We start from the raw sequence: 24,348 nt of genomic DNA, 5'->3' as shown, positions 1-24,348 counted from the left end.
TCACAATTATTTTTCTTTAAAAAAATATGGACAGTAGGGTTTATTTTCTTTAAAGAAAGGAATCCCACAAGTTATAATTTGTTTTATCTTCGCGATATATATATCTGTAGAAATTCTTTGAAGTTGTATTGGTACAACGGCACAGCATATATCTGTGTACCTACTACGGTTGTAGGGTCGATTCTCACTCGACTATTTTAATTTCCTCCCTATCAACAGGGCAACAGAGTATCTTAACACTAGGTCCCCCTACTATACGCGGGATAAAGCGTGAAAAATATTTACATGAATAATAACATTGACAGACAAAATCGGGGCCAAACAACTAGTGTAGTAAAACCTTGTCGCAATAGTGAAAGTACGACATATAGACTCACAGTCAGTTGGCGGCAAATCGTTGTAAAGAGAGTGCGTATTTTTTTTTAATTTCTTTATTTTTTTTTAAATTACTCGCAAAGTGACAATGATATAACATTTTCGTGCCAATATGGAGAGTTTTTTGGTGTTTAATCTGTTCCTGCTTTCTTTTGGTAAGTTCGTGTTATGAAAATTGTATGGGAGGATATTTTTATGTATGGTACATACATTATTTGATTTATATTTATATTGACATATTGTATAATGAATGATGCTAAGCAAATTATGAGGAAACTTTCTATATGAAATGTTTAGTCGATAAAAGTATCTACATATACCTACTATATATTTTGATACAAGAAAGTTTAAAAAAATAATATAATGAAACGTAAGACACTCCGCTCTTCACTTTCCGTTCATATTAGAGACATTGCAAAATTTAACAAAATAACTAAATTAATAATGAAATTAACTAAATTCCGGCGAAAAATGAAGAATGTAGAGTTTTGACACTGTGTGATTCTCTATTATAATACTAAATATGTTAAAATATTTTATTAAAAGCATTAAAGTCTTAAGGTCTTTGATCTCTGAAGAATATGCCATAACCATCAAATTACAAAAAAAATACTATCTACATAGTTTGATTATTTAATTAAAAAATTATTTAGCTTCTATTGAAACAAAATTAGCAAGTATAGCATGAAATTAATCGATCCTAATTCTAAGATAATAAATTCTAAGATTTTAATTAAATTAAGACTCCGCTCGACTTCCTCTTTCTATAATAACATTTCTTCACATCTTACGCAACTACTGAAGAAATAACATATGAATAACATAATTTTCATAATATACTCTTAATTAATTCCTGGAAGTGTTAATCATTAAGATATAGGTACTTAAGTAACAGGTTCATTTCTCTTTTAGGTTAAAGTCTAGTTTGGTTTGAGGCCGTTGGCGCAGCGTGTGATTTTAAATGCGCTGGTTATGGGTTCGATTCCCACTTAAGGGGGTTGAAATGTTTAAAATTTTCATTTCCTCGCTATGGTAAACACGTGACTAATATATATTACGTACTTAAATTTTAAGATGCTCCATTAAAAATTGACTAAAGCGACCATGCACGACCTCGACCTGCATTCTACAGGATGTTTGCAAAACATTAAACTTTCTGTTTACTTCACATTAACCTACATAAGGTATTTAATATTTAAGATTGAATCACGAAATTAACACGCTATATCTGGAAATTGGTTGGATAGTGGGGAACGGAGTGTTTTAACACTAGGGTTCCTCTGCCTTCCCGGCTATATGCGGAATACTGCGTAAAGTTGAAAAGCTATATACATATCTATATAAACATTTTTTAACCGGGACTTGAAGTCACGTCTATTGTTGAGGCCGTCGTGCAGTGGAAACCTAATGAAGTAAATTCCTCTCAAAAATAGGGCTGTAAATGGGGAACGGAGATATTTCCTCTATTATTATATAAACGAAAACTTGATTAATATTAAAATATTCCGCATACAGCAGGGTAGGCAGAGAAAACCTGCCTAGGTTGTAGTTAAGATACTCCCTTCTCCATTTTTTGGGGTCCACGTTACACATTGTGCCCTTGCGCCAAGATTGGCCTCTCATTAAAATATTAATGTTATATATTTTATTTCAGTGTCATGTGGAGTTATTATTCCTGAAGAATTACCGTCCTTGCTGTCTGTTGCATACTCGAATATACCACCTATTAAGAAAGGTAAAAAATCTTATTTTTTTTGGTAATTTAACAAAATATTACGTAACGTAAAAGGAACTAAAAATAAAAATCATGAAATGTTTCTAAAATCATACTCTAAAATTCAGGGTTGAACCTTAAACTTTAAAATTGTAATTACATATATGAGACCTTAATACAAATACATGCTAATTGAAGGTTATTTAAAAGTAGTTTCGTTATTTCCTTTGTTTTTTAGTAGTTTTTTTATATTTATTAAATAATGTATGTAATACAAAAAGTGGTTATGACCTTTATGTATAAAGATATAGATTTAGAATACAAGGAGGAATTAAAGGATTTATAGTAGGTAAATGTCTTAATATATTCTAATAATACTAAAGCTAAAAAGTTTGTTTGCTTGAAGGACCTAATCGCAGGAATTACTGATTCGAATTGTAAAAATTCTATTATATTGGATAGTCTTTTGATCGAGGCAGGCTATGGACTAAAATATTTTTTAGCTCCACGCTGTATCCCGTACATAGCAGAGTCAGAGGCAGAGGGAACCTTATATTTAGACACTCCGTTCCCATTAAGACACTTCTGTTCCCCCATCTTATATCCCATATTCACTCTTAGAGTTAAAAACATCAAGGAATCACAAAAAATCCTACGACACAAGAACTAGAAAATGAACACATGAAAAAGTCCGAAGATTTAATATACTAATATACCTACCCTTCTGTTTACTTTGCTACATGCATAAAAGTTACTCGTACAATAAAAACAGTTATAATTTTATCTCCTCTTTATATTACAGGTACCGATTCCCGTATAGGCTTTGGTTTCGCCTTTGGGAATCATGCAGACTTCCAGGTTATGCTCGAGCTCGGCCCCCAAACTGAAACTATGAAATTAAGTAAGTAATTCAATTGTAATATACAGAATTATATATATTAACAGAGTTAGAGCATAGTTAACAGAATTTAAGTTTTCAAAATACTTAACGTTTGGGCGTAGGAATCAGAGGGATTAGTGTCCACACCAGAATAGTCTTGGGTCCACTGTAGACTACTTTGCGCCCATTCCAGAAGTATTAGTAACAAAAAGTTCACCCTGAAAAGTAAAAAAAAGCTTTACTTGAATAGATACATTTGAACGAGTGGGAATCTAGCCCATTACTCTTATTTTCTTTTTCTAATCGGTTATATAATGCGCACCAGAACTATGCGTGACTGTGAAGGGTTGTAAGTTAGGTTCCCAATCGTGGGCATCAAGTATTTTCAATTCCTTGCTTTGGTAACAAAACAAAGCGCGTTGATTTCCGCCACTCAACACACAATGACTCGAAAATTGTGCAACAATACAAGTGGGATACATAGTGAAATAAAATAAAATATAAAAATATTTTAAATACAAAAATTAAATAATTATTTCAGATGGGCAACCATTTCCCAAAAATGGTAACAGCAACAGCAAAAGGCAAGCGCCGTTACCACCAGTGAAAGTCAACAAGAATAGAGAGAAGGTACCTACTTTAGGTTTTTTCCGTTTTTAATTTTAAGGTGGGGAACGGCAATCGTAACACTAACTGCTAAGGTATCCCCTGCCTGCTCTGCTATGAGCGGGTTACAGCGTGAAGTGAAAAAAAAGTTTTAAGTCCACACAAACAAAGTTACGGGAGATAGTTAATAAAATATCGAAGTCACTTATATGTACAACACTTTTACTATTTTCAACATTTTTTGGTTAAAACACAAAGAATTTTGCACAAAATCCTCTAAAAATTGAGCCAAATATAAATTTAATAAAGTAAGAAAATAAAGCAATATTATTGTAAGTACTATTGCTATAAAATAATGGACAGGCGGTATATTATTATTATAAAAGATGTTACTTTTCTTGCCATACGCTTTGTTTACGGTTTGCGTAAGTATGACCACGTCTCCGAATTTCGAACTCAGCTCAAATGGCTCCCAATTCGACTTCGCCGAGATATGCACATCCTGTCACTCCTTTTTAAGATCCTTAACTACCAGAATTTTCCTTGTTATCTTCGATCCCGCTTTGACGTTCTCCCTATCCCTACACGCTCAAGGAGGTCTGGTGTCATACCGACACTTAACGTACCTAAGAGCAACACCAAATTCCTTCAGAAATCCTTCTCTGTATACGCCGCATCCATTTGGAACCAACTCCCTAAAACTATCCAGAAAAGCCCTTCCATAAAGTCCTTCAAATCCCAATTAAAACTACATCTTCTTGCATCGTTAGACAATTAACCTTTTTTTTAATATAGTGGTTACTTATAAAATCTTTCCTTATCTTATATAGTGAAGCTTAATTTTCTTTTTGTTCCTTTTTATATAGGTATATATACGTATATATTTAAGTTATAAAGAATATGTATTTATTATATAGTATATATGTATTTATATTTAGATGTTATAATATATTATTTATTTCGTATAACTATATTTATGTTTATTTATGTGTATGCCATGCCTAATTATTTATTTTCTTATATTTATTATTACTATTAGTTTTATTTTATGATTTTTTTTGTTTTTGTCTTTCTCAATTTCCCTGCACTATCTTGTCTTTCCCGCTACTTTGCACTTATCCACTTCCACGGGTTGACTGGAAGAGATCTCTTCTAGAGATAAGTCCACCGTTGTGTATGTCTTTTCTTAATGTATGTTTTATTATGTGTGTTATTTTATTTAGTGCAATAAAGAATCTTATAATTCGGATAATTGGCCGAGAAAAAAATCGAGAAATCTGTCATCAATGTACGTTTTCCACCTTAATATTTCGAACTAAAGGCTATTTTTTAAATAAACATAAAACTTTTAGAATTGCGTGTTGATTGGCGCAACTTAATGGCGTGCTTTGTCTTCTCATCAGAGCGAGGAAATGAAAATAATTCATTCCCTCCAGTGGGAAAAAAAACCACAATCGTAGCGTTTAGCAGGCAGCCTTCTTAAATGCGAAATATGCATAACAACAATTATCATATAAAATTTAAATTTACAGTTCCTACAAAGCGACGCCGGTAAATACCTCCAAAATTGGGCGCAGAAGATGAAAAATCCTCAAAAGCCTATAAAAAAAACCAAGCCCGAAGTGTTCAATCTAGAAGATTCTATGGTAGAACTCGTGCAGAACGAGAAAGGTGAATATGAGATTCACCAACCAAACCCTGCAATATCACAAAATACGTTGAATAAACTTAAGAAATTATATGGGGAGAAGGTAGAAGAAGCGAAAACAGTGGGACAGAGGACAGAAGAAGAGGTTAAGAAAATAACAGAAGACTTGTCTAATGTGGATTTGGAATAAATGGTTTTTTAAATAGAAATATGCCTTTTTTTAGTTGAAGTTTTATTATAAAATCGGGAGGGGAAGGGAACGGCAATGCAAGACGAAATATGGCGTTGAGTATGGTAGAGATATTTTCACTTGACTTAAGTATCGAATTGATCTCTTTGTGTAAAGGTTTTTTTTTTAATTTCCAGCGTAAATTTTTTGGTGGTCTGTGGTCTTTGGTCAAATATGTTTTTAACAAATATTGACACATAATAAATCGAATTCGGGAGAAAAGCAAAGAACGGAGTGTTTTAGCGGAAGGTTCTGACTGCCAGCCCTACTATCTATCAAGTCTTAATTCCCAAGTAGAAATCGAAACGACATTCATCGCCTTTATCCCTTATTCCTCTTCGTCACGACGCGACGGCCTAATATTTTCTCTATTTACATAAAACTCTTCCTTTACTGACAGACAACGCACAGCCGACTCTACGCGGCAGAAGTTGCAATCTGGTATGGACAAGGATGTCCAGAACTTCCAATAGTAAGGATTAAAACAAGATATTACATTTTATCCGCTCGAACGAGGTTGCGGGCTACGACTGGTTGTATATTGTACGTATATAATAGTACATACACACTATTTACATCTCTGTTAGAATGTCAAACGAATACTTTGTTGCAATTTGTTAAGAGATAAGGAGTCGGCTTCGAGGTATAAGAAGAAGCGAATTCTGGTTTTTCTAAAAAGTGAAGGTAGTTAAGTAAGATTTTTTTTTAACTTCATGATTTGTATCCACCACATATAAGGGTAGGCAGAGGAATCCTGGGAACCAAGTGTTAATTAACAGATAAAATAACGTGGCTTTGCCGTATGAACGGTCGGTTTTTGTCACTTCCCACTTCCCTACCCCCTACCCCCTCCTTATTTCTAGACCAGTACCCTCTACGGTACTGCTATAGGGAAACGCAAACGCTGCTAAATCGCTTCATGCTATGTTTTGAACATATCCACAGTACCTAATGGTTTTATTTGCTTCAGCCGAGAATTGAACGCGTAATCCGATTATAGTTAATAGTCCCATCACGGTGTGTATCTCTATAGGAACCGGTGTGGTGGTGTTACAAATATATTGACTATAATAAAGTTATAGAGAAATTTCTAGTGGGTAAATACTTCTTTAGAAAACGTTTAAGCATTTTTTAAACATAGCAGGATTTGAACCCGCACCTCTTGTAAACTATCAGTGCTCTGATCTATCTATACAAAATTCTAAGAACGTATGACTTAGTTGGCAAGCTGGGACAGTAAATAAGCGGGGGTTCAAATCCTGCTACGTTGAATTTAGCGATATAAGAAAGTTAAAAATGGTTGATAAATTTATTTTTTTGTTGCAATTTTTTATTTTCATAGATAAACAGTTAGAAAATAGTGACAAGTCACTGAGATCTTCATTTTATTATCGGACAGACGCATTAGTTTTTTATTTGCAGAGATGGTTGAAATAGGATGAAAACTAAGAGTTCCAGGTTCAAATCCCACATTAAAAGTTATTGTTTCTAATTTCAATATATCTATAGAATATAAGTAAAAAAAAAATGAAAAAAGTACCTTTCTACCAAAAAAAAGTTAAAATTTAAAAAGTTTGAACGTCAAACGTGTCAGAATGTCGAAATTGCATCACGGTTCAAATTTAAATCGTACCCGCAATTACTTTGGGCCGGGTCAAAATTAAAGACGCCCAGAAGTCAAAAATTTCCACAAAAAATTTTGTATGGGGCGGTGCTTATAGGGAAAAGTGTATGTGGTCATACAATTTGTTCTCTAAGACGATGGTTGTAGGTTCGGTTCTTGCTTGAGGCAATTTCCACTCAATTGTTAGTAATTAGCTATGTTTTGTTCAGTTGGTATTTTTTCCAAGATCTTCTGAGGAATTATTTGAGCGCGGATCCGTGAACGTTTGGATGTGCCTCTTGTTGAGTTTTTTGTGTTTGTATGTAAAATATAATACGCATGTTTACATAATTAATGAAGTATGTTTAAATTTATATAGAAGAGTGTTCTAATAATAAAAATGAATTCACATTGACATATATATTTATTATTTAGCTTCAAGACAGAGGGAACCTAGTATCGCCCGCTTAACTTGTATTAAATATCTCGCTTTGTTAGTTTTATGTAAATAGAAATGAATCGAAAATAACTAAATTTTGAATGGGGATTCAGGGAAGGAATATACCTGCCGTATTCGCGCTTCCCGTGTTGTCTTGTTTCCTGACATAGAACGAAGAAATGAAAATAATCCATTCCCCCGAGCGAGGATTGAACCCACAACCGTCATGCTTACAGTTAAGACGGCTTCAAGATATAAAATGAAATTAGACATGCCACCTCCATTGTTCCACCATCACAGTCACTATTATGACGGAGTTCAACCACTAAATATTCTTCGAAACCGTTTTTCTCAAAAAAACAAAACGAAGAAAATTTTACTTAATTTTTTTGGACAAAATTCAAAACGTTTTGCGCGATTTTATTGTAATTATTTATAAGAAACCCAGCAGTATGTTGCGGGCGAATCGGTGTTTATTAAATTTAATTGTTCGCTTTTAATTACGTATAATAATTATTGTTTTGCATCAATCGGGACTCGAATTTGGGACCAATTATGTGTTATTTCTTTATAATTTCGAAGTTTTGAAGTTCCTTAGAACGGTATAGTACTAAAGAAAATTCAAGAGTATTTTCGTCTGGCTGTAAACGCTTTTTACTCGGGTGTTGTCTATTTTCGACCCGACTACGGCGAAGCAAAGAGGAGGATTATGATTTTGACCTGTATGTATGTTTGTTCGTCTGTTCTTATTCATTGTAGATTCTAAAATATTCATCGTAATTTGACAATTGAGGCATCGTTGCATGCGTCTCACGGGTGCGCTGGGAAATTAAATTGAATGTGACGTCCCATAGATGACTCAAATTAAAAATCAGAATTTACTGTCTTATATTTATACTAGAATATCTTACTTCAACAGGAAGTATATTACCTTCACGAATTAATTGCGCGGCGAACACTTGTATGTATTGATTGCTTTGACTTAGTAAGTAAGTAAAAGTACTTCCTTAGTACTCAAAGAGACTGCAGTTCTGGATATTTTATATTAATTACTCTTGGTGAGCTTTCTTTCTCTACGTGAACATTGAGAAAAAATATTTTGACAAAGGTACAGATGGATAACAAGGGGAACCTATAAAGGCTTATTAAATGAAACCCTCATAGCATCCAGAACTATAAAAAGACAGAAATTGGTCACTGAGGTCACTCCGTCTATTTCAATTACTATTAATACGTTAGTAAAGCGTGGTGGGTAAAGGTCCTACGCGGCCTTTTCAAAGTATACAATCGCTCATACAAAATGTCTTTGCAAATTTTATAAATTATTTTTCGTTAATAAGTTCCTGCGATAATGAAAAATTTTCGGACAGACAGATAGACGGTAACTAATGATCTTTTCGGATTTAATTGATGGTTTAAAGGATATAGTAATTTAGGCTGGCTCGAGGAGGTCGTGGGTTCATTGTCAAGGACAGATTTTGTTGGAGACCGTTGAATTTTTTGCCATCTCTTCTCAGCAAAACTGTCTTCCGATACTGTGGTAGCTTCCTGTAGAAATACTACTGACATTTCTATGTAACTTGACTATTTTATAGTATATGCAATAGCTTAATTGAGTAAAGAATAGTTATAATAAAGAAAAAGAATAGTAATTAATTTTAATTCTCTGTAAGCGATATGTGTATCAAACGTGGCGTTAAGCTCCGCTATCCAACAAAAAAAGACTTGCATTCTGGCAAAGAAAAGAGTGTTGTAACACTAGGTTCCCACTGCCTACAAAGCTACATGCAAAATACAGCGTGAAACTGTAAAAACTACTATGTCAAAGACAAAAGCTTACTCCCAATACAATAAAAACTCTAAATTGATATTAATCATAATGAATATGTATAAATAAAAACAGGTGTACCACAAGGTACGTTTTGGGACCGATTTTGTTTTTTCTTTATCGTGTAGGTAATGAATGGTAAAAAAAAAGGGATGAATCACAAATTGTATAGAAGTTTACCCTTTTTAGGTTCATAAAAAAAGGTAATAGAGGTAAAACGCGACATTCCGCCACCGTTGCTCATAAGTCACATTGAAGATTAACTGAATTGACATTGAGAATGATTTTTATATGCTACGACTTTTGTAGTTGATATAATTTTTAACTTTATGCAATATTTTGCATAAAGCAGAGCAAGCACAGGGAATCTAATATTGAGATAATCCATTCCTACGTACAATTTTCGAGATATTGCTTGTTAAGTGGTGGAACTCCACGCAGCCCTCTTTCTTTTCTGCCTAGTGCAAATCTTGGCAACCGTGGCGCTAACAATTAGACGTTATACGATATTGTCCAATATTTTTAAACTGAAAATTCAGTTTCATTGGAACTATTATTAGTATTTCTAATTACTTCTATGGGATTTCTCGAAATCCTGATGTAAACGGAAAAACGGAATTTCAAATTTTACATATTAACAAGCAAACACAATATTATATAAAAATTATATGAAAATCGTATCGTAGTCGCAACGATCTCGTCACCTATAAAGGTTCTAAATAGTTTTTATTATTGATGACTCTAGGGCAGACGTGAGTGGAGTTTGAATGTAAAAAATACTATAAGGTATTTTGTTTGTCTGTTTATCCTTTGTCAATCATTTGTCGTATTGGCTTCGTCTTTCTTTATACTTAAAGTATATCTATGTATACGACGTGGCCCGTATTTATAAACCAGTCTCAGCTTTGAGATCGATCTTGAGATGCCGTTTTCATTGACAGATTCCCTATGTAATATTTTATTATATTGTTACAAATCTATCAAAAGCGTATTCAAAATTCATATCATCTCGACATTATAAGTATTAACGCAATAATACATACTCGTATACTATACTGCTGTACATGTCGTGTATGTTGTGGGTTCGATTCCAACTCGCGGAGGTGATTTATTTAACCACTTTATTTCCTCGTTCTGATAATAAGGCAAAGCGCAGAGTTGAGTTCTGCTACTTAACACGCAAGGCCCCGAGAATTTGTTGAAAAATGAGGAACGAAGCGCCTTAACACTAGCCTTACCTCATCTAACCCTCGGCCTACCCTGCTATATTATAAAGATGAGAAGAGAATATAGCTACTAATCCTGACCTACTAATATTATAAATGTGAAATTTTAGGAGGGTGTATGTTTCTACCACTTTGGCGTTAAAACTACTGAATAGATTTAGATGAAACTTTCCAGTAATATAGCTTATATATCAAAATAATACATAGATTATAATTTATGTAAAGATTTTGTATAATCAGGCTATAATATAACAATAAATTTAAGCGGGCGAAGCCGCGTTAGGGTCGCTAGTATGTTATAAAATCTAATATACAATGTAATAAACAAATGAAATTGTTAAGCATTTAAGTTTTTAAAGTAATATTTGAGACACGCCTATTTGTCTCGCCATATGAGGTCGCCTCAAAAAAGGATACCAAGTTACACTTGTAATAAAATTGTAAGCTTAACTGACGTTTTGTTGTCTTTGATGGTATTGGTAGTGGGTTCGATAATAAATGGTTTTATTTATTTAGGAAACAATCTTGGAAATAATTTAGCTTAATAATCCCTCACAATGCAAGGTAGGCAGAGGGAACCTACGAACCTTGCGTTAACACACCTATTTTACCATTAAAACACTTCCGTTGCCTATTTTTCCCTGAATTCTGGATACGTTGCGTGTTGAGTGGTGTAACTCAACGCAACGGTTTGCCTAGTTTCCAGAGGCAAAGCGTTCAGAAAAATATTAAATATTTCATTGACAGAGTAGAATTAGAACCCACAACCGTCGTCTGCTTCTGCCCCTGCGCCACGGTGGCCTATACATACGTAAGTTTAAACTTATTTTAAGATACGACGATATTGTCATAAGTAAATAGATAAGAGAAGCCGCGGGAAGCCCCTAGTTTTGAAAAAAAATATACTTAAGCTTTAAATAAAAAAAATGTAACTTGTATCATTTTGTTTTTCATTTGAGGCTACGCTTTGGACTCGGACATAATCTGTGAAGAATTGTGTGAAAGAGATAAATGTATGAGGCCGTCGCAGTGGGATACTCTGGGGAATGTTTATATTTAAATAATGTTCATTTCCCTGCTCTGGTAGGAAAACGCGGCGTTGGGTTCCGCCACCCAACACTCAATGTTTTGAAAATACGGCGTTCCCTCTACCACGAAGCAACAGGGAAAAACGTGAAGCTGCTTGAAGCAGAAACAGGTGTACAATTTTATTTACTTTAACTTTATTTCCGAAACTCAACACCGCGCTTGGCCACGTTGTCAGAGCGGGGAAACGAACATATTAGATATTTCATTCCCACAAATGGGAATTGAACCCACAACCTGTCGCACGGTTTACACCTGCACGCTGTGCCCCTGCGCCACTACTGGCCTATAATTAAATTCAGTTATTTTTAATTTATAACCAATATTTATAACTTAAAAACAAATATTCTAACTAAAATTTTAATAACAAAAAGCGACAGCCATGTTACAAATCTGTAGACAAATCTCCACATCAGATATCTCGTTCTTTATATCTACAAAAGAAAGAGATAGGGAACACATTTTTTTCAACCAGTTATGATTCGGGCGGAGATCATAAAGAATTCAAAAATGATATCCTACGACGGATGTTTAGAATGTTTACTTTGATACTTTATATTTAAAAAAAGAAACGAGACAAGTAAAAAAATAAAAAATCGGTCAAGTGCGAGTCGCATGCGCCCACCGATGGTTCTGTATCAGTTTTGGAATTATAAGTCAACAGGAACTACAAATGATTTTAAATTATTTTTTTCTAATATTTATTAGATTACCTAAAATTTTACCTTTTAGATTTTTCCCTTCATCCTTCGTCCTTCGTCCTCTACGGTAAGTTCACATTTCATAACTGTAGTTCCACGTTCTTACAGGTTTTAATTACACGGCGAATTTCATATATATTGCAGCAAACCAACTTTTTCCAAGGGACAAAAGACCTGAATATTGGATATTGATTTCGGCTTCATACCTTTACACGATCTCGAGATAAATGGTCTTGATAGATGGAAAGACGAAGAACGAAGTGATCTTATAAGGGTTCCGTTTCTCCTTTTATGGTACGAAACCCTAAAAAGAAAAAAATCTCCTTTCTCATAGGTCTTAAACCGGGTGTCCTTAGATAATATCTTTTATTGAATAATAAGGAAAAAAAACGCGCCGATACTATCTCAATCGTATGAGGAATAGCCCTTCTGTTGCTTTTTTAAATATTTGTGTATGAAAGTTATGTTTATTTTATTTATTTATGTGTACATTATAAATTAGTGGATGTCTCATTTTAGCTTTGGCGGCTTTTGAATTGTTTTCAGTTAAGTTAAAGATACTCAGATACCTTCAGCCTGTATTCGAGACCATGGCGGAACACAACACCGCGTTTTTTCATACCGCAATGAGGAAATAGAAATAATCTATAGTAACATTATAAAGCCATGCCAGTTATGCCAAAGGGACATAAGCGTACGACTGTAAACAAGACAGGCGGTAAGCTAAATTCCCACTCTATTCTCACTCTATTTCATATTTAATATTTTCATTTCCTAGCTCTGGTAAAAAGACAACGTGCTGTGTTGAGTATCGCCACTGAACACACAGTGCTTCAAAAAATCGGTGCTGTCAGAGTGTCTTAACACAAGGCGGCGTTGAGATTTACAAGTGGAATAAATATCTTCATTTCCATTCTGGTAGACTAAGGTCCTTATTTACTTGTATAGATCGTCCTTAACTCTGTGATCAATCTTGAGATGCCAATCTCATCTATAGATTATTACAACGACATCTCCAGCTCAATGTGAGTTTTGAGAGCGGTTTATAAATACGTGCCTAAATGCGGTGTTGAGTTCCGCTACTTAACACGTAGGTACTATCTTAAAGTCTCACGGGATAAAGCGTGCAACCAAAGTCTTGCAAATTCAGTAGTTATTGTATCAACATTTAATTTTTTCCTTTTATTTATACAGCATTAAAGCTGTTTTCGTGGTGCGTGAATTATTAAGTGATTATTTTATAATTTATTGATTTTGTTTTAGTTGACGCTGTTCGTTTGCAGTGGCTCTGTGTCTGAATAGACGCAATGGTTTCGTGTTCGATACATTACTAGAAGATGTATATTTTTTTATTTTTACGCTGTATCTCGCATGTAGCAGGGTTGACAGAGGGAATGTAGTGTTTGACCACTCATTTCTCTTGGTATCGGGGCGAGAAAATGAAATAAATTTATTTCCCGGAGTGGAAAATCAGGCCGCATTTATAGTAAGACGTTGTGCATATAAGTATACTTTCTGCTTATAAGTATACTTTCTTAGAAGGGTATGCAGAGGAAATCTGGAAACCTAGTGTTAAGATACTCCTTTCCCATTAAGACACTTACGTTTTCACTTTCCGTCGAATTACTGAAGCGTCGAGTGTTGAGTGGCGGATTTCAACGCCGCGCTTTTGCCTTGTCGCCAGAGCGAAAAGATTAAATATTTCATACCTCCGAGTAGAAATCGAACCCACAACTATTGCGTTTACATTCGTACACTTGTACAATTGCTCCGCGACGGCCTACTAAATATGACAAAATATAATAAAACTAAAATAAAAGGTTTCGAAACACTAAAATTTGTTCTTTAAAATGTAATTTTTTATTTTTTATTACAACAATTTTTGTATGACAATACATTCGGAAATATTTTGCTCGTGCTGTCAAAAGGTTGCAATAAAATTTCAAGTTAGTTCTTAACTTAGTTTTTTGTTCGGATTTACAAGATTTTTAAAAAAAAAATTGAAGTAAGCATACGTAAAAATAAAAATGACAGTTTTTTAGTTTCCTAATATTAGTGTAAACCGCAGTGTTGGGTTCCGCCGCTCAACACGCAATGTTACGAAAATTTGGCGGCATGTATAGAACGAGATGTTATAACACTACGTTCCCTCCACCTACCCTGCCAAATGCGGGATACTACTTGAACTTAAAGAAAAATATTAAAAGATAGACAGACAGAAGTGTATAGGTATTTTGTATCTATGTAAACATTTATGTATGGAATTCGCAAACCAGTTCATAAAGTGCTACCCAACAAATTTATTATATACACATTTGTCCCGCTGTTAAGGTTAAGTTTGTTCCGTTATTTTTTTTGTATAGTGAAAATGTATACTAATAAAGTAAACATTTTCACTATACAAAAAACTTTTAAATTTTAAGAGAGTTGAGTGACAAATCCTTCCTTTCTATGTCGTCGCAGCGGTCCAACATCTGACTGTGAACACGACAGTTGTGGATTCGATGTCCATGGCGAAGAATAAAATATTTTAAATTTCTCGTTCGTTACTACGAAGACAATATGAGTAGTTCGATATTCTCGTATTCCTTTCGATTTCTCTTATTAGTCTCGATAATTGGAGGGTGCTTGGAAAATGGAGAAATCTTAACAGAAGATTCCTTCTGCCTATCTTGCTATAAAATAAATGTTAACTTTAAACCAATTATGCGTGTGTTGATATACTCTTATCATTCTTCTTTCGAAATTATGTAAAGGCTGCTATTTTTTTTTATTTTTCTTGTGAACTTTTAAATTTAAACTAAGCAAAACATAACATTAGCCGTTTTATTGTATTAAATGTTTCCCTTATTATCTTATTAGTTAATTGTTGGATTAAAATTAAGAGGAAGGAAGTTTACGCTCTATCCTCCCGCATATAAGTTACCATCAGGTTAGGCAGAGGGAACCTAGTGTTAAGACACTCCCCATGTTTCCCATTTTAGCCAATTGAGGCCTTGCGTGTTGGGTGGCAGAACTCAACGTTGCGCTTTGCCTATTTACCGGAGTGAGAAATTAAAATATAAAATATTTAATTCCCCCGAATAGGAATCGAACTCACAAGAGTTTCTTTGATATCGAATATATTTAATTCGATGCGGGTCCCGTATTCAAATTTGATGATCCTATTTTATGTTTTGCGGTTAAATGTGCGGTTATATAGTAGGATATGCTATAAAATGAATGGTAAGTCTATTCGAATTCCGTTGGATGTAGTACATTTGTATAGAGAGTTTCATGGTGCAGCGGAACAGCAGAAGTTTGATTATAAAACGCGACGGTTGTGTGTTCGATTCCTACTCAGTGCATTAAATTATGAATATGTTTTTTCGCTCTGCTAACGACTCAAAGCATGCCGTAGAGTTCCTGTATTCAACATGAAATGTCTCCAGGATTCGGCGAAAAGTGGAGTATGAAAGTATATTAATGGGAACGGAATCTCTTAACACTAAGTTCCCAGGTTTCCTCTGCCTAACTTTCTATGTGCGAGATGCAGCGTGAAGCTAAAAAATATATTTTCCAAGAACATTGTTTCACTTATACTGTTATTGTCGTTACTTAGGAAATACTTTAACTATTGTTGTCATTTAATTACTTTATTTTAACTATAGCAGTTAAATTTTAACGGTTATTGCCTTTACCTACTAATATTTTAAGAATGGTACAGTTATTTTTAACTAATTTTTATGAAGGACTTCTTAATTACTTATAACGGTCTATTTAACAAAAGGTTGTTTTAGAAAAGAAAGAACAAATTGTATTTTTTTTCATCTTTTCACTTTTTTCTTTTCCCTTATATGGCAGTGAGTTCTATTACCACTGGGGGGGTAAAAAATATTTTCTCGTTCTGGTAAACAGATAACCAGTCCGTATCTGAAAACTAGGCTGCCTGCTCTACTACATGCAGGATCTCTAGATGCTTTGTTTTCCACCTTCTTAACGTATTCCAGGTATTTCACGGACGGATAAGAGATACCATAGTTATATCAATCACTTTGGAAAACATTTGAAAATATATGAAAAAAATACTATAGCAGAAAACTAAAACAACTAAAAATAGTTTATTGCCTTTTTCTGCGTATTATGGTAGGCAGAGAAAACCTAGTGTTAAAACATTCCGTTTCCCAATTCCTCCTTATTTTCTAGACATAATATGATATAGACATGTATGTTAAATCTATGACTAGAAAAACCTTTTATTTTATTATCGGACTTAAAATTTGAAAAACATTCCAAGAATTAAGAAAACAATTGGTTTACAAGAATTTTAAGGTGTCAACCTGAATGAGTCACTGAACAGGTAACTTCATTAGTCATTAGACGCCGCCGTGGCGGAGTGTCTCAGCGTCTGTGTGTAAACGACTGTTATGGGTTCGATTACTATTTGGGGGCAATATTTCCCGTTGTTTTCCGTTTGTTTTCCCGTTCTGGTAACAAGACGATGATTCTATCATTGTGTAAATTAGGTTCCCTCTGCTTACCTTGCTACATTTAGGTACAGTGTGAAGCCAAATAAGAAATGTTTTCTTTTCTCATAAGTTTGTTAGAAAAACTGCGGAGTTAGATTCCGCTACTTACCAAGCGACTTAACATTATTATTAGCTCTCGTGCAATGTGACAAATGTAAAATAATACCAATACTAAAATATTGCACCAATTTAATACTAGTTAAACGTTAATTGACGTCTCTGAGTGCGCCTGTTAAAGGAACATTTCTATAACAGAATAACTTCTTTAGCTCAAGTAACTAGGTATTATGACAAAGAGATGAAAAATGTACGTCGGGGTTATAAGGTAGCGAACTTAGATGAAGCGGGAGCGGAAAGCGAACGATTTATATACATATAAAACTTTTCCGCTACTAACATATAACGCACAAATGAAACTACTCGATTTAGAATCGTTGCTATTATATATAAAGATACAGTATAAAGAGACACTAAGAGAGGATTTCTTAAAATTGCTACGGAAGCGGGAATCAACGGGACGGATTTAACTTGTTACGTTTTAAAGCCCACGCAAAATAATATTTCTTTTCCTGGAGTGGGGATCGAACCCACAACCAGTCGATTTTGCAGAATATGTTGTGCCCCTGCTGCACTACTGGCTAAGTATAATTTTTATAAAAAAACATTACCATCGAATTATTTTCTCTAAAATAATCAGTCCGCTAATCCCCTAACAGTGGCCTCATCACCAAGTGACAGATGAACACACAATAAATCACAACGATAGAGACCCACAACTCGAAACGCTAAGTTAAGCTTTAAAGGTTTGTGTTAAGGGGAAGGGTGGCTTTAAAATTATGTATATCGTATATAAATCCTGGCGTTGAGTTACGCCACTCAACATACAATACCACGAAAATTCGACGAAAATTAGGGAATGAAATGTTTTACCACTGAGTTCTCACTTCTAACCCTCTGCCTATCCCGCTAAGCTCCTAAACCTATAAAAAATAATGTCAACTGACAGTTGAATGCCATCCGCGAAGAGACCGGTTAGTGTTTCTTTTCATATGCGTAAAAATCGCAAAAATTATAGATCCAATACTGATATTCTACTAGTGGAGTTTTATTACTAGGTTTTCAGGTTCCCTCTACTTACCCTGCTATGGGACGTCTACGATATATATGCGCAAGACAGCGCGGAGCTAAATAAAAAGAGAAAAAACATAGCAAGATATCCTATAAAGTAAGTAATTAATATGTAAGATACAGGTATAGTAAAAAATTAAAATGTAACTACAAAGTTTACGCATGAAGCGGAAATAACCTTCTGTTTTCATTTTTTCTAAGAATATTTTTTTTTCTTTTTAAATTTAGTTATTCCTTACTAAAGGAAGGAAAGTAATTTTAAAAAAACTTAGATTTGAACCCAGGAATTATAAACATATAGATATTTTTGAAGTAAATCGTTTCAACTTCTCCTTAATAAAATTTTACACGGTATGTAAGTAAGACTAGTTAGTATGTTTGTGTCTTTGCTATGTGGGCGTTAGATGGATATTAGAAATTGTTATTTATTTACTATTTCGCTCTGGTAACAAGACAAAACGCGGTGTTGAGTTACGCCATTGTGTGAAACGCCACAGTGATGAAAATTGTGCGGAAAATGAGAAAACTTTTATCTACTATTTTCATAGTTTTTAATGTAGTGCAGGACGGACTGGGGTTTTTCTGTCTACCCTGCTATATATGCGGGATACAGCGTGAAGCATTTTTTTTATACACGTAAATGATATTGCAGGAGTATAAAGGCGTGATACCAGTAAGCTGAGGCAGTGCAGTGGTTCTTAATGGAGAGTCCTTTGTCGGAGATAACTTATCAAGAAAACGTAACTGTTTTTTCTTAAGATTCACTAAAAAGGTTTTTTTTACTTTATGTCTGAATTTGGGACGTTGTATATTAAGTAATCTGCTCCCTGCTCTGGTAACAAGGTAAAGAGGGATGTGACTCAAGTGGGAAACGTAGTGTCTTAACACTAGATTCCTTTTTCCCTCTATTTACCCTACTAGGTGTGGTATACAGCGTGAAGCTTAACTAATACAATACTACCCCGTGTGGGAATCGAACCTACAAATCTCGCATTTACAATCTGATGCTATCCCACTGCGACATTATGGTCTCTAGAAGTGGCACTTCCTTTATTATTAATAGATAAATACACAAAAGAGAATATCTCGTCATTGTACTTCAGCTATATTTTGATTTGAACTCAATTATTTATTTTAGATATAGGATGATTGGTAGAGACCATCCTGGCGCAAGGGGACCACTATGTAACTGTAGATGTGGCGATTGTGGGTATGATTCCCACTCGGGGGATTCCCAAGGTGTGGTGCTGATTCCCACCACTAAATACGGAATTCCTAAAATTTGGCGGTGCGTGGTGAACATAGTGTATTAACACTATCTTCCCACACTAAAAAAACGAAACATCCCACCGAGCTATGAACTCATTATCACCGGATGCTGTCACATTTGAACCAAAATAAAGTCTGAATAAAATCTGCACATATTACGTCGCGTGGGAGTTACAAAAATGCTTAACGTCAATTTATTGGGCGTAACTTTCAAAATAAAGGTGACTTTTGTATTATTCAGGTTGTTGCTTAAATGGTCTTTTAAAGTATATACTACTTACATAAATGTGGAAACGGAGTATGTGATTACTACACAAGGTGGTCGTGAGTTCACTTTTCAGTTTTGAGCAATTTATATTTTCTTATCCCCTCTAATGAGAATCGAACCCACTACCTTCCTACGTGTATAGGAAATGCTACGATAAGATTTTAAAAATAACCCTAATATAATTATTACTAATTTTAAATTTGGATCAGCGTCTGACTGTAAGTGTGATGGTTGTGAGTTCGATCTTCATTCGGGGGGTATTCAGTTTATTTTCATATCCTCGCTCTCGTGGAGGAAACGTAGCAACCGCCACTCAACATCCATTTGGCGGAAAGTGGAAAACAGATTTACCTCTGCTTGCTCTCTCATGAGTGGGTTTCGAACTCAAAACCTCCACTATGTCAGACCTTTTCCACTGCGCCTCGACGGCCTCAACAATATTAATCTACCCCCAGCAAAATGATAAATAAATAAGTGACAATTCACTGTGTCGCAATAAAACTTATGATTTATACATACTAGTCACGTTATACTATAACTAAGAAGTGGCAAAAACACTTGAGGCTACATCGACATGGTAACTATGGGAGAGCAACACTGTGTGTACACTTGCATATAAAAGTGGAATGGAAATTAGTTTTTTATTAGTTTCACGCTGTATCACGCATAAAGCATGTTAGGTAGAGGAAATAGTGTTAAGACACTCCGTTCCACAAGTGCACTCAATTTTCGAGATATTACGTTTTGGTGGTTAACAGAGCAAGGATGTGAAAAAATCTCATATCTTCGAGCGGGAATCGAACTCACGTCAGGCGCGACCCATCCAAAAAGCTATGCCGCTGCATCACTACAGTTGTGCATATATATAATTGGTTGTAATATTTAAGGATGAACTATATTTTTGCAGGATATTTTCACAGTCAAAGTAGCTATAGCTTTAAGTTTAGCTATGTGGTTGTTTATGTCTGTTATATTTTTTGTTATAACAACAATAAGAAATGTGGATCTCGCCTTGGCGCAACTGTACGGCTTTAGACTGTAAGCGCGACGGTTGTGACTTGTGGGTTCGATTTCCATTCGGGGGAGAGCTATATTTATTTAATCCCTCTGATAACAAAACAAGGTGCAGTGTTGTCCGCCACTCAATTATTATTAAGAAACTAGTGTCTCGAAAATTAGCTGGTACCTAGGGAAGAGAGTGTCTTAACACTAGGTTTACTCTGTCTACTCTGCTATATACGGGATATAAATCAAAACAAAAAAGAAATACATATTCGCGAACGTATTTTGAACTCGCTACCATTACTTACATTCAAATATGTCAAATTTAAGAATAACGTCCAGCTTGATAAATGAGTATCAACTAATTACTTTGGAACATCGTTTCATAATATAATTAGGGGTTCAGTATTGTACATAAAAGGGTACTTTTCATTAAAATTCCATACAAATCAAAATTTTGTATTAAAGCAAAACCGAAAGGCAGTGTTAGTCTTTTTTTCTTCTTATTATTTATATTCGAAATCTAATTACGCCAATGAATCGAGAATTCGCGATAGTGATTGATGACTTAGGTTTTGGTCATGATGGTGGAATTCGTTTTCGGTGTTAGTGACGCCTTCGTGACGAAGTGGGGCAGAATCTGACTGTGAACACAGCGGTTGCGAGTTCGATTGTCACTCGGGGGATGATTATATTTAATTTATTTTAATTTCTGCGCTCCAGTAGACACAACGCGGCGTTAATTACCGCAACACTATATGCAATGTCTCGAAAATTTGGAGGAGAGTGAGGATATGAGTGTTTTAATACTAGGTTCCCTCTGCCTACTCTGCTATGCGGGAAAAAGTGTAAAGCTAAAAAAATCATTCTTACATCGAATATGTAAGTGAGAGCTGCCTTTAATGGCCCTCTGAGTATACGAGTAGGTTAAATTTTCATTCTACCTGCGAAATTTCAGTGGTCCCCTACACTCTTTATGATAATCTGTAAATAATTCAGTAAATGTGAATTTTCAAGGAGATCGCACCTTTACTTGCCAGGTGTAGAATCCATCATAACAACAATGTTAATTTGGCAAGCCGTCCCGGGATGATTACGACGCCTCACTTTTGGGTGGAAATATGAAGAAAAAAACCTAAAAAAATTACACTCCCGGTTAATGAACTGAGGAGATTTGGATAAGGTTTGAGAGTAATCTTTGAAAAATTTTGATAAAGTTTTGGGCTCCCTGCGGTGCAGTGGGACAGCGTCTTCCTGTAAGATTGGTGGTTGTGGATTGGATTCCCAGACGAGGGAAAGGTTATAATATTTAAATGATTTCCCACCCTAGTAAGAAAAAGTAGGTATACACGCGCAAAGTAATTAATAATAGGGCAGAAAATGGGGAACGGAGTCTCTTATGTGTCTTATATTTAGATTCCTTATGTTAATACTAAGCCGAAATAAAACAGGTTAATGTTGTATGTCGTGGGTTCGGATCTCACTAAGGCGGAAAGAACTCCCTCCGCTCTGGTTGAGTTTCTCCACTGAATATGGTAAAAATTGGAACGGGGTATTTGTACATTAGGTTCCCTTTGTCTACTCTGCCATGCTGCCATAGTCCGTTCCTAATAAGATATTTCCGAGCCCCAATTTTCAATTCATAGGCATAACGGGTTGAGTGGCGGAGCACAACGCTTTGCTTTGTCTGTTACCAGAGCGGAGAAATGAAAATATTAAATATTTCATCCCCGCAAGTGGAAATCGTAGCATTTACAGTCACACACGTTTGCCCCTGCGTCACGCCGTGCCGGCCTTGCGATCGGTAATCGACGTGATCGATAATTATAAAATTATCGGTTATGTAACCGGTTTTTAAACAAATTAATAAATGATTTAAAATTATACACATTGACTATTAAAATCATTTTCCCTGGTAATACAACTCGAAATCCTGAATATGTGAAAACGGAGTGAATAATCACTCTCTCACGGACTCTTCTTTTTAATTAATGGTCTATATTAATATAGGTAAGATAAATCTCATGGCTAAAGCACTTCTGTATCCATATATCTCGTTGAATAGCACTCGAGACGCGCACGTTAAATTTATTTCTTAAACAAACATATAGAAAAAATACTGTGCACCAGTGGGCCACACAGCGACGTAAATAAAAACATACTTGTGTAGAGACATAGGTAAGAACTGTCTGAGACGTCGGAGGTCGTAGGTTCCTTTTACAAAGTTGAAGAGTTTTTCATTATTTCGTATACTAGTGCTGGTTTTTTATGTTTAGTAATATATATTTTTTATACATTTACATAGTCCAATGTTTTTCCATTCTTAATGTAGACAAATATTTTAAAAATGTTAATAGTATGTGATAAATAACATTCTCTTTTGCCTAATGAACATTCTTAGCCATAATATTTGTGTAGAAAATTTCCCTACAGAGATGCTAGCAACGTAAATAAATTAATAAAGCTTCATAAGGACACATGGCTTAGTGGTGCGAGTGCGTGGAAGGTATGCAAGAGGCGCAGGTTCAATTTTTTATACATTTTCTAGAAATACATCATTTAAAGATAAGTTGGATTTAAACGATAAATAATTAATTTTCATAGGTTTCACCACTCAATACCATCGTGTATATTCATGATTACTTCGGGTAAAAACATGTACTTCACGTTCAACGTCTCTTCTGACATTAACTCCTCTTTTCTTATTTGGGTGTCTCTTCAACCATGAAGCTGGCTGGCTTCCCAAGACCTGCTCTGTCCAATGCTCGTTCCATGGATTTAATAAAGGTCTATTTCCTGATGTTAGTCAGCCCAACTTTTTCCTTCGTCCAGCACTCCTTTTTCCGTCAACTTTACCCATGAGTTGAAACAAAACAGCATCTACCATACTTCAGAATACGACCTAGAACATGAACGTCATCATCCGGTTTGTGGTGTCTTATTTTTAGGGGTAGCAACTTGCATCTTGTATTGGAGAATTCTGGTATGGAGTTTTATATATTTCGTCACTTATTACGTCAGCACCACAAGTCTTTTCTCGTAACTTCTCTCTGCATGGAATAAATCGTGAAGCTAAAAGGGCTAATTTTATTCTGTTCTCCACATTCTTTATCAAAATAAGATATTAATATAATCATTTTGGGATGCTACAGGCAAACGTTTACAAATTATCGGTATGCTTAAGCTTAATAAAATGAAAAAAAGTTTCTTTTAAAACTTTTTTTAAAAATCAATACTGTCCGAGTGTCCGGTCTCGCCTAAAGCTACGCACCGATTGAAATGGAGCTATACGCTTCTTATTTACACATTTTTTGTTTAAGAATGTTGCAAATAATAACTTCACGCTGTATTTCGAATACAGCTGCTCCAGTTAATTTTCAAGACATTTGATGTAACTCAACGCCGATCTATATCTTGGTTACCAGAGCGAGAAATTTTATATAATTCACACCTCTTACTGGGAATCGAACCTACAATTGCCACATTTTAAGTTAGACACTGTGCCGCTATGTTATCACGATCTCGATAAGTGTAATATTGATCTTTGATGTCTAACATCATTATCGAAATAAAAAAACGCGTTGATGTCTTTTATATGAAAAATATTGTTCTGTTATGCTAGTAGTTATTTCATGAACGACAAAAGGACTAAATATAATCGTTAAAGTTTCTAAAAAGAACAATTAAAACTTTAAAGCTTGAACCTACATTTACTACTTATTTAATAAAAACTCATAAAAACTGGTTGTTTTGTCCAAGGTATCACAATAGTGTCATAAATATTGATAATTCACGATATTTACATTATAATGTTGTAAAATATTATAATTTGAACACA

At 34.7% G+C, this 24,348-nt stretch overlaps 1 protein-coding gene across 1 annotated transcript; it reads left to right on the top strand.

Moving 5' to 3' along the window:
* Window positions 1-369: 369 nt before the first annotated feature.
* LOC146528048 (uncharacterized) lies at window positions 370-5,444 on the top strand. The gene is made up of 5 exons (XM_085205218.1): window positions 370-530; window positions 2,030-2,110; window positions 2,892-2,990; window positions 3,511-3,599; window positions 5,108-5,444. The coding sequence occupies exons 1-5, from the start codon at window positions 488-490 to the stop codon at window positions 5,411-5,413; spliced, it is 618 nt and encodes a 205-aa protein (XP_085061344.1). The 5' UTR covers window positions 370-487; the 3' UTR covers window positions 5,414-5,444.
* The last annotated feature ends 18,904 nt before the right edge of the window (window positions 5,445-24,348 follow it).

This window comes from Heliconius melpomene, chromosome 20 (assembly GCF_056956725.1).
Source record: "Heliconius melpomene rosina isolate 202511_hmr_F chromosome 20, ASM5695672v1, whole genome shotgun sequence".
Taxonomy (NCBI): domain Eukaryota; kingdom Metazoa; phylum Arthropoda; class Insecta; order Lepidoptera; family Nymphalidae; genus Heliconius; species Heliconius melpomene.
The sequence above is the reverse complement of the archived record's forward strand: the minus strand, read 5'-3'. Positions and strand labels throughout refer to the sequence as shown.

What these genes read in the sequence shown, in the direction of transcription:
- LOC146528048 (XM_085205218.1), top strand. Translation starts at nt 488, where the DNA reads ATGGAGAGTTTTTTGGTGTTTAATCTGTTCCTGCTTTCTTTTG. An exon ending in TATACCACCTATTAAGAAAG is followed by an intron (nt 2,111 to 2,891) that starts GTAAAAAATCTT and finishes TTTATATTACAG; the next exon opens with GTACCGATTCCCGTATAGGC. An exon ending in AACTGAAACTATGAAATTAA is followed by an intron (nt 2,991 to 3,510) that starts GTAAGTAATTCA and finishes TAATTATTTCAG; the next exon opens with ATGGGCAACCATTTCCCAAA.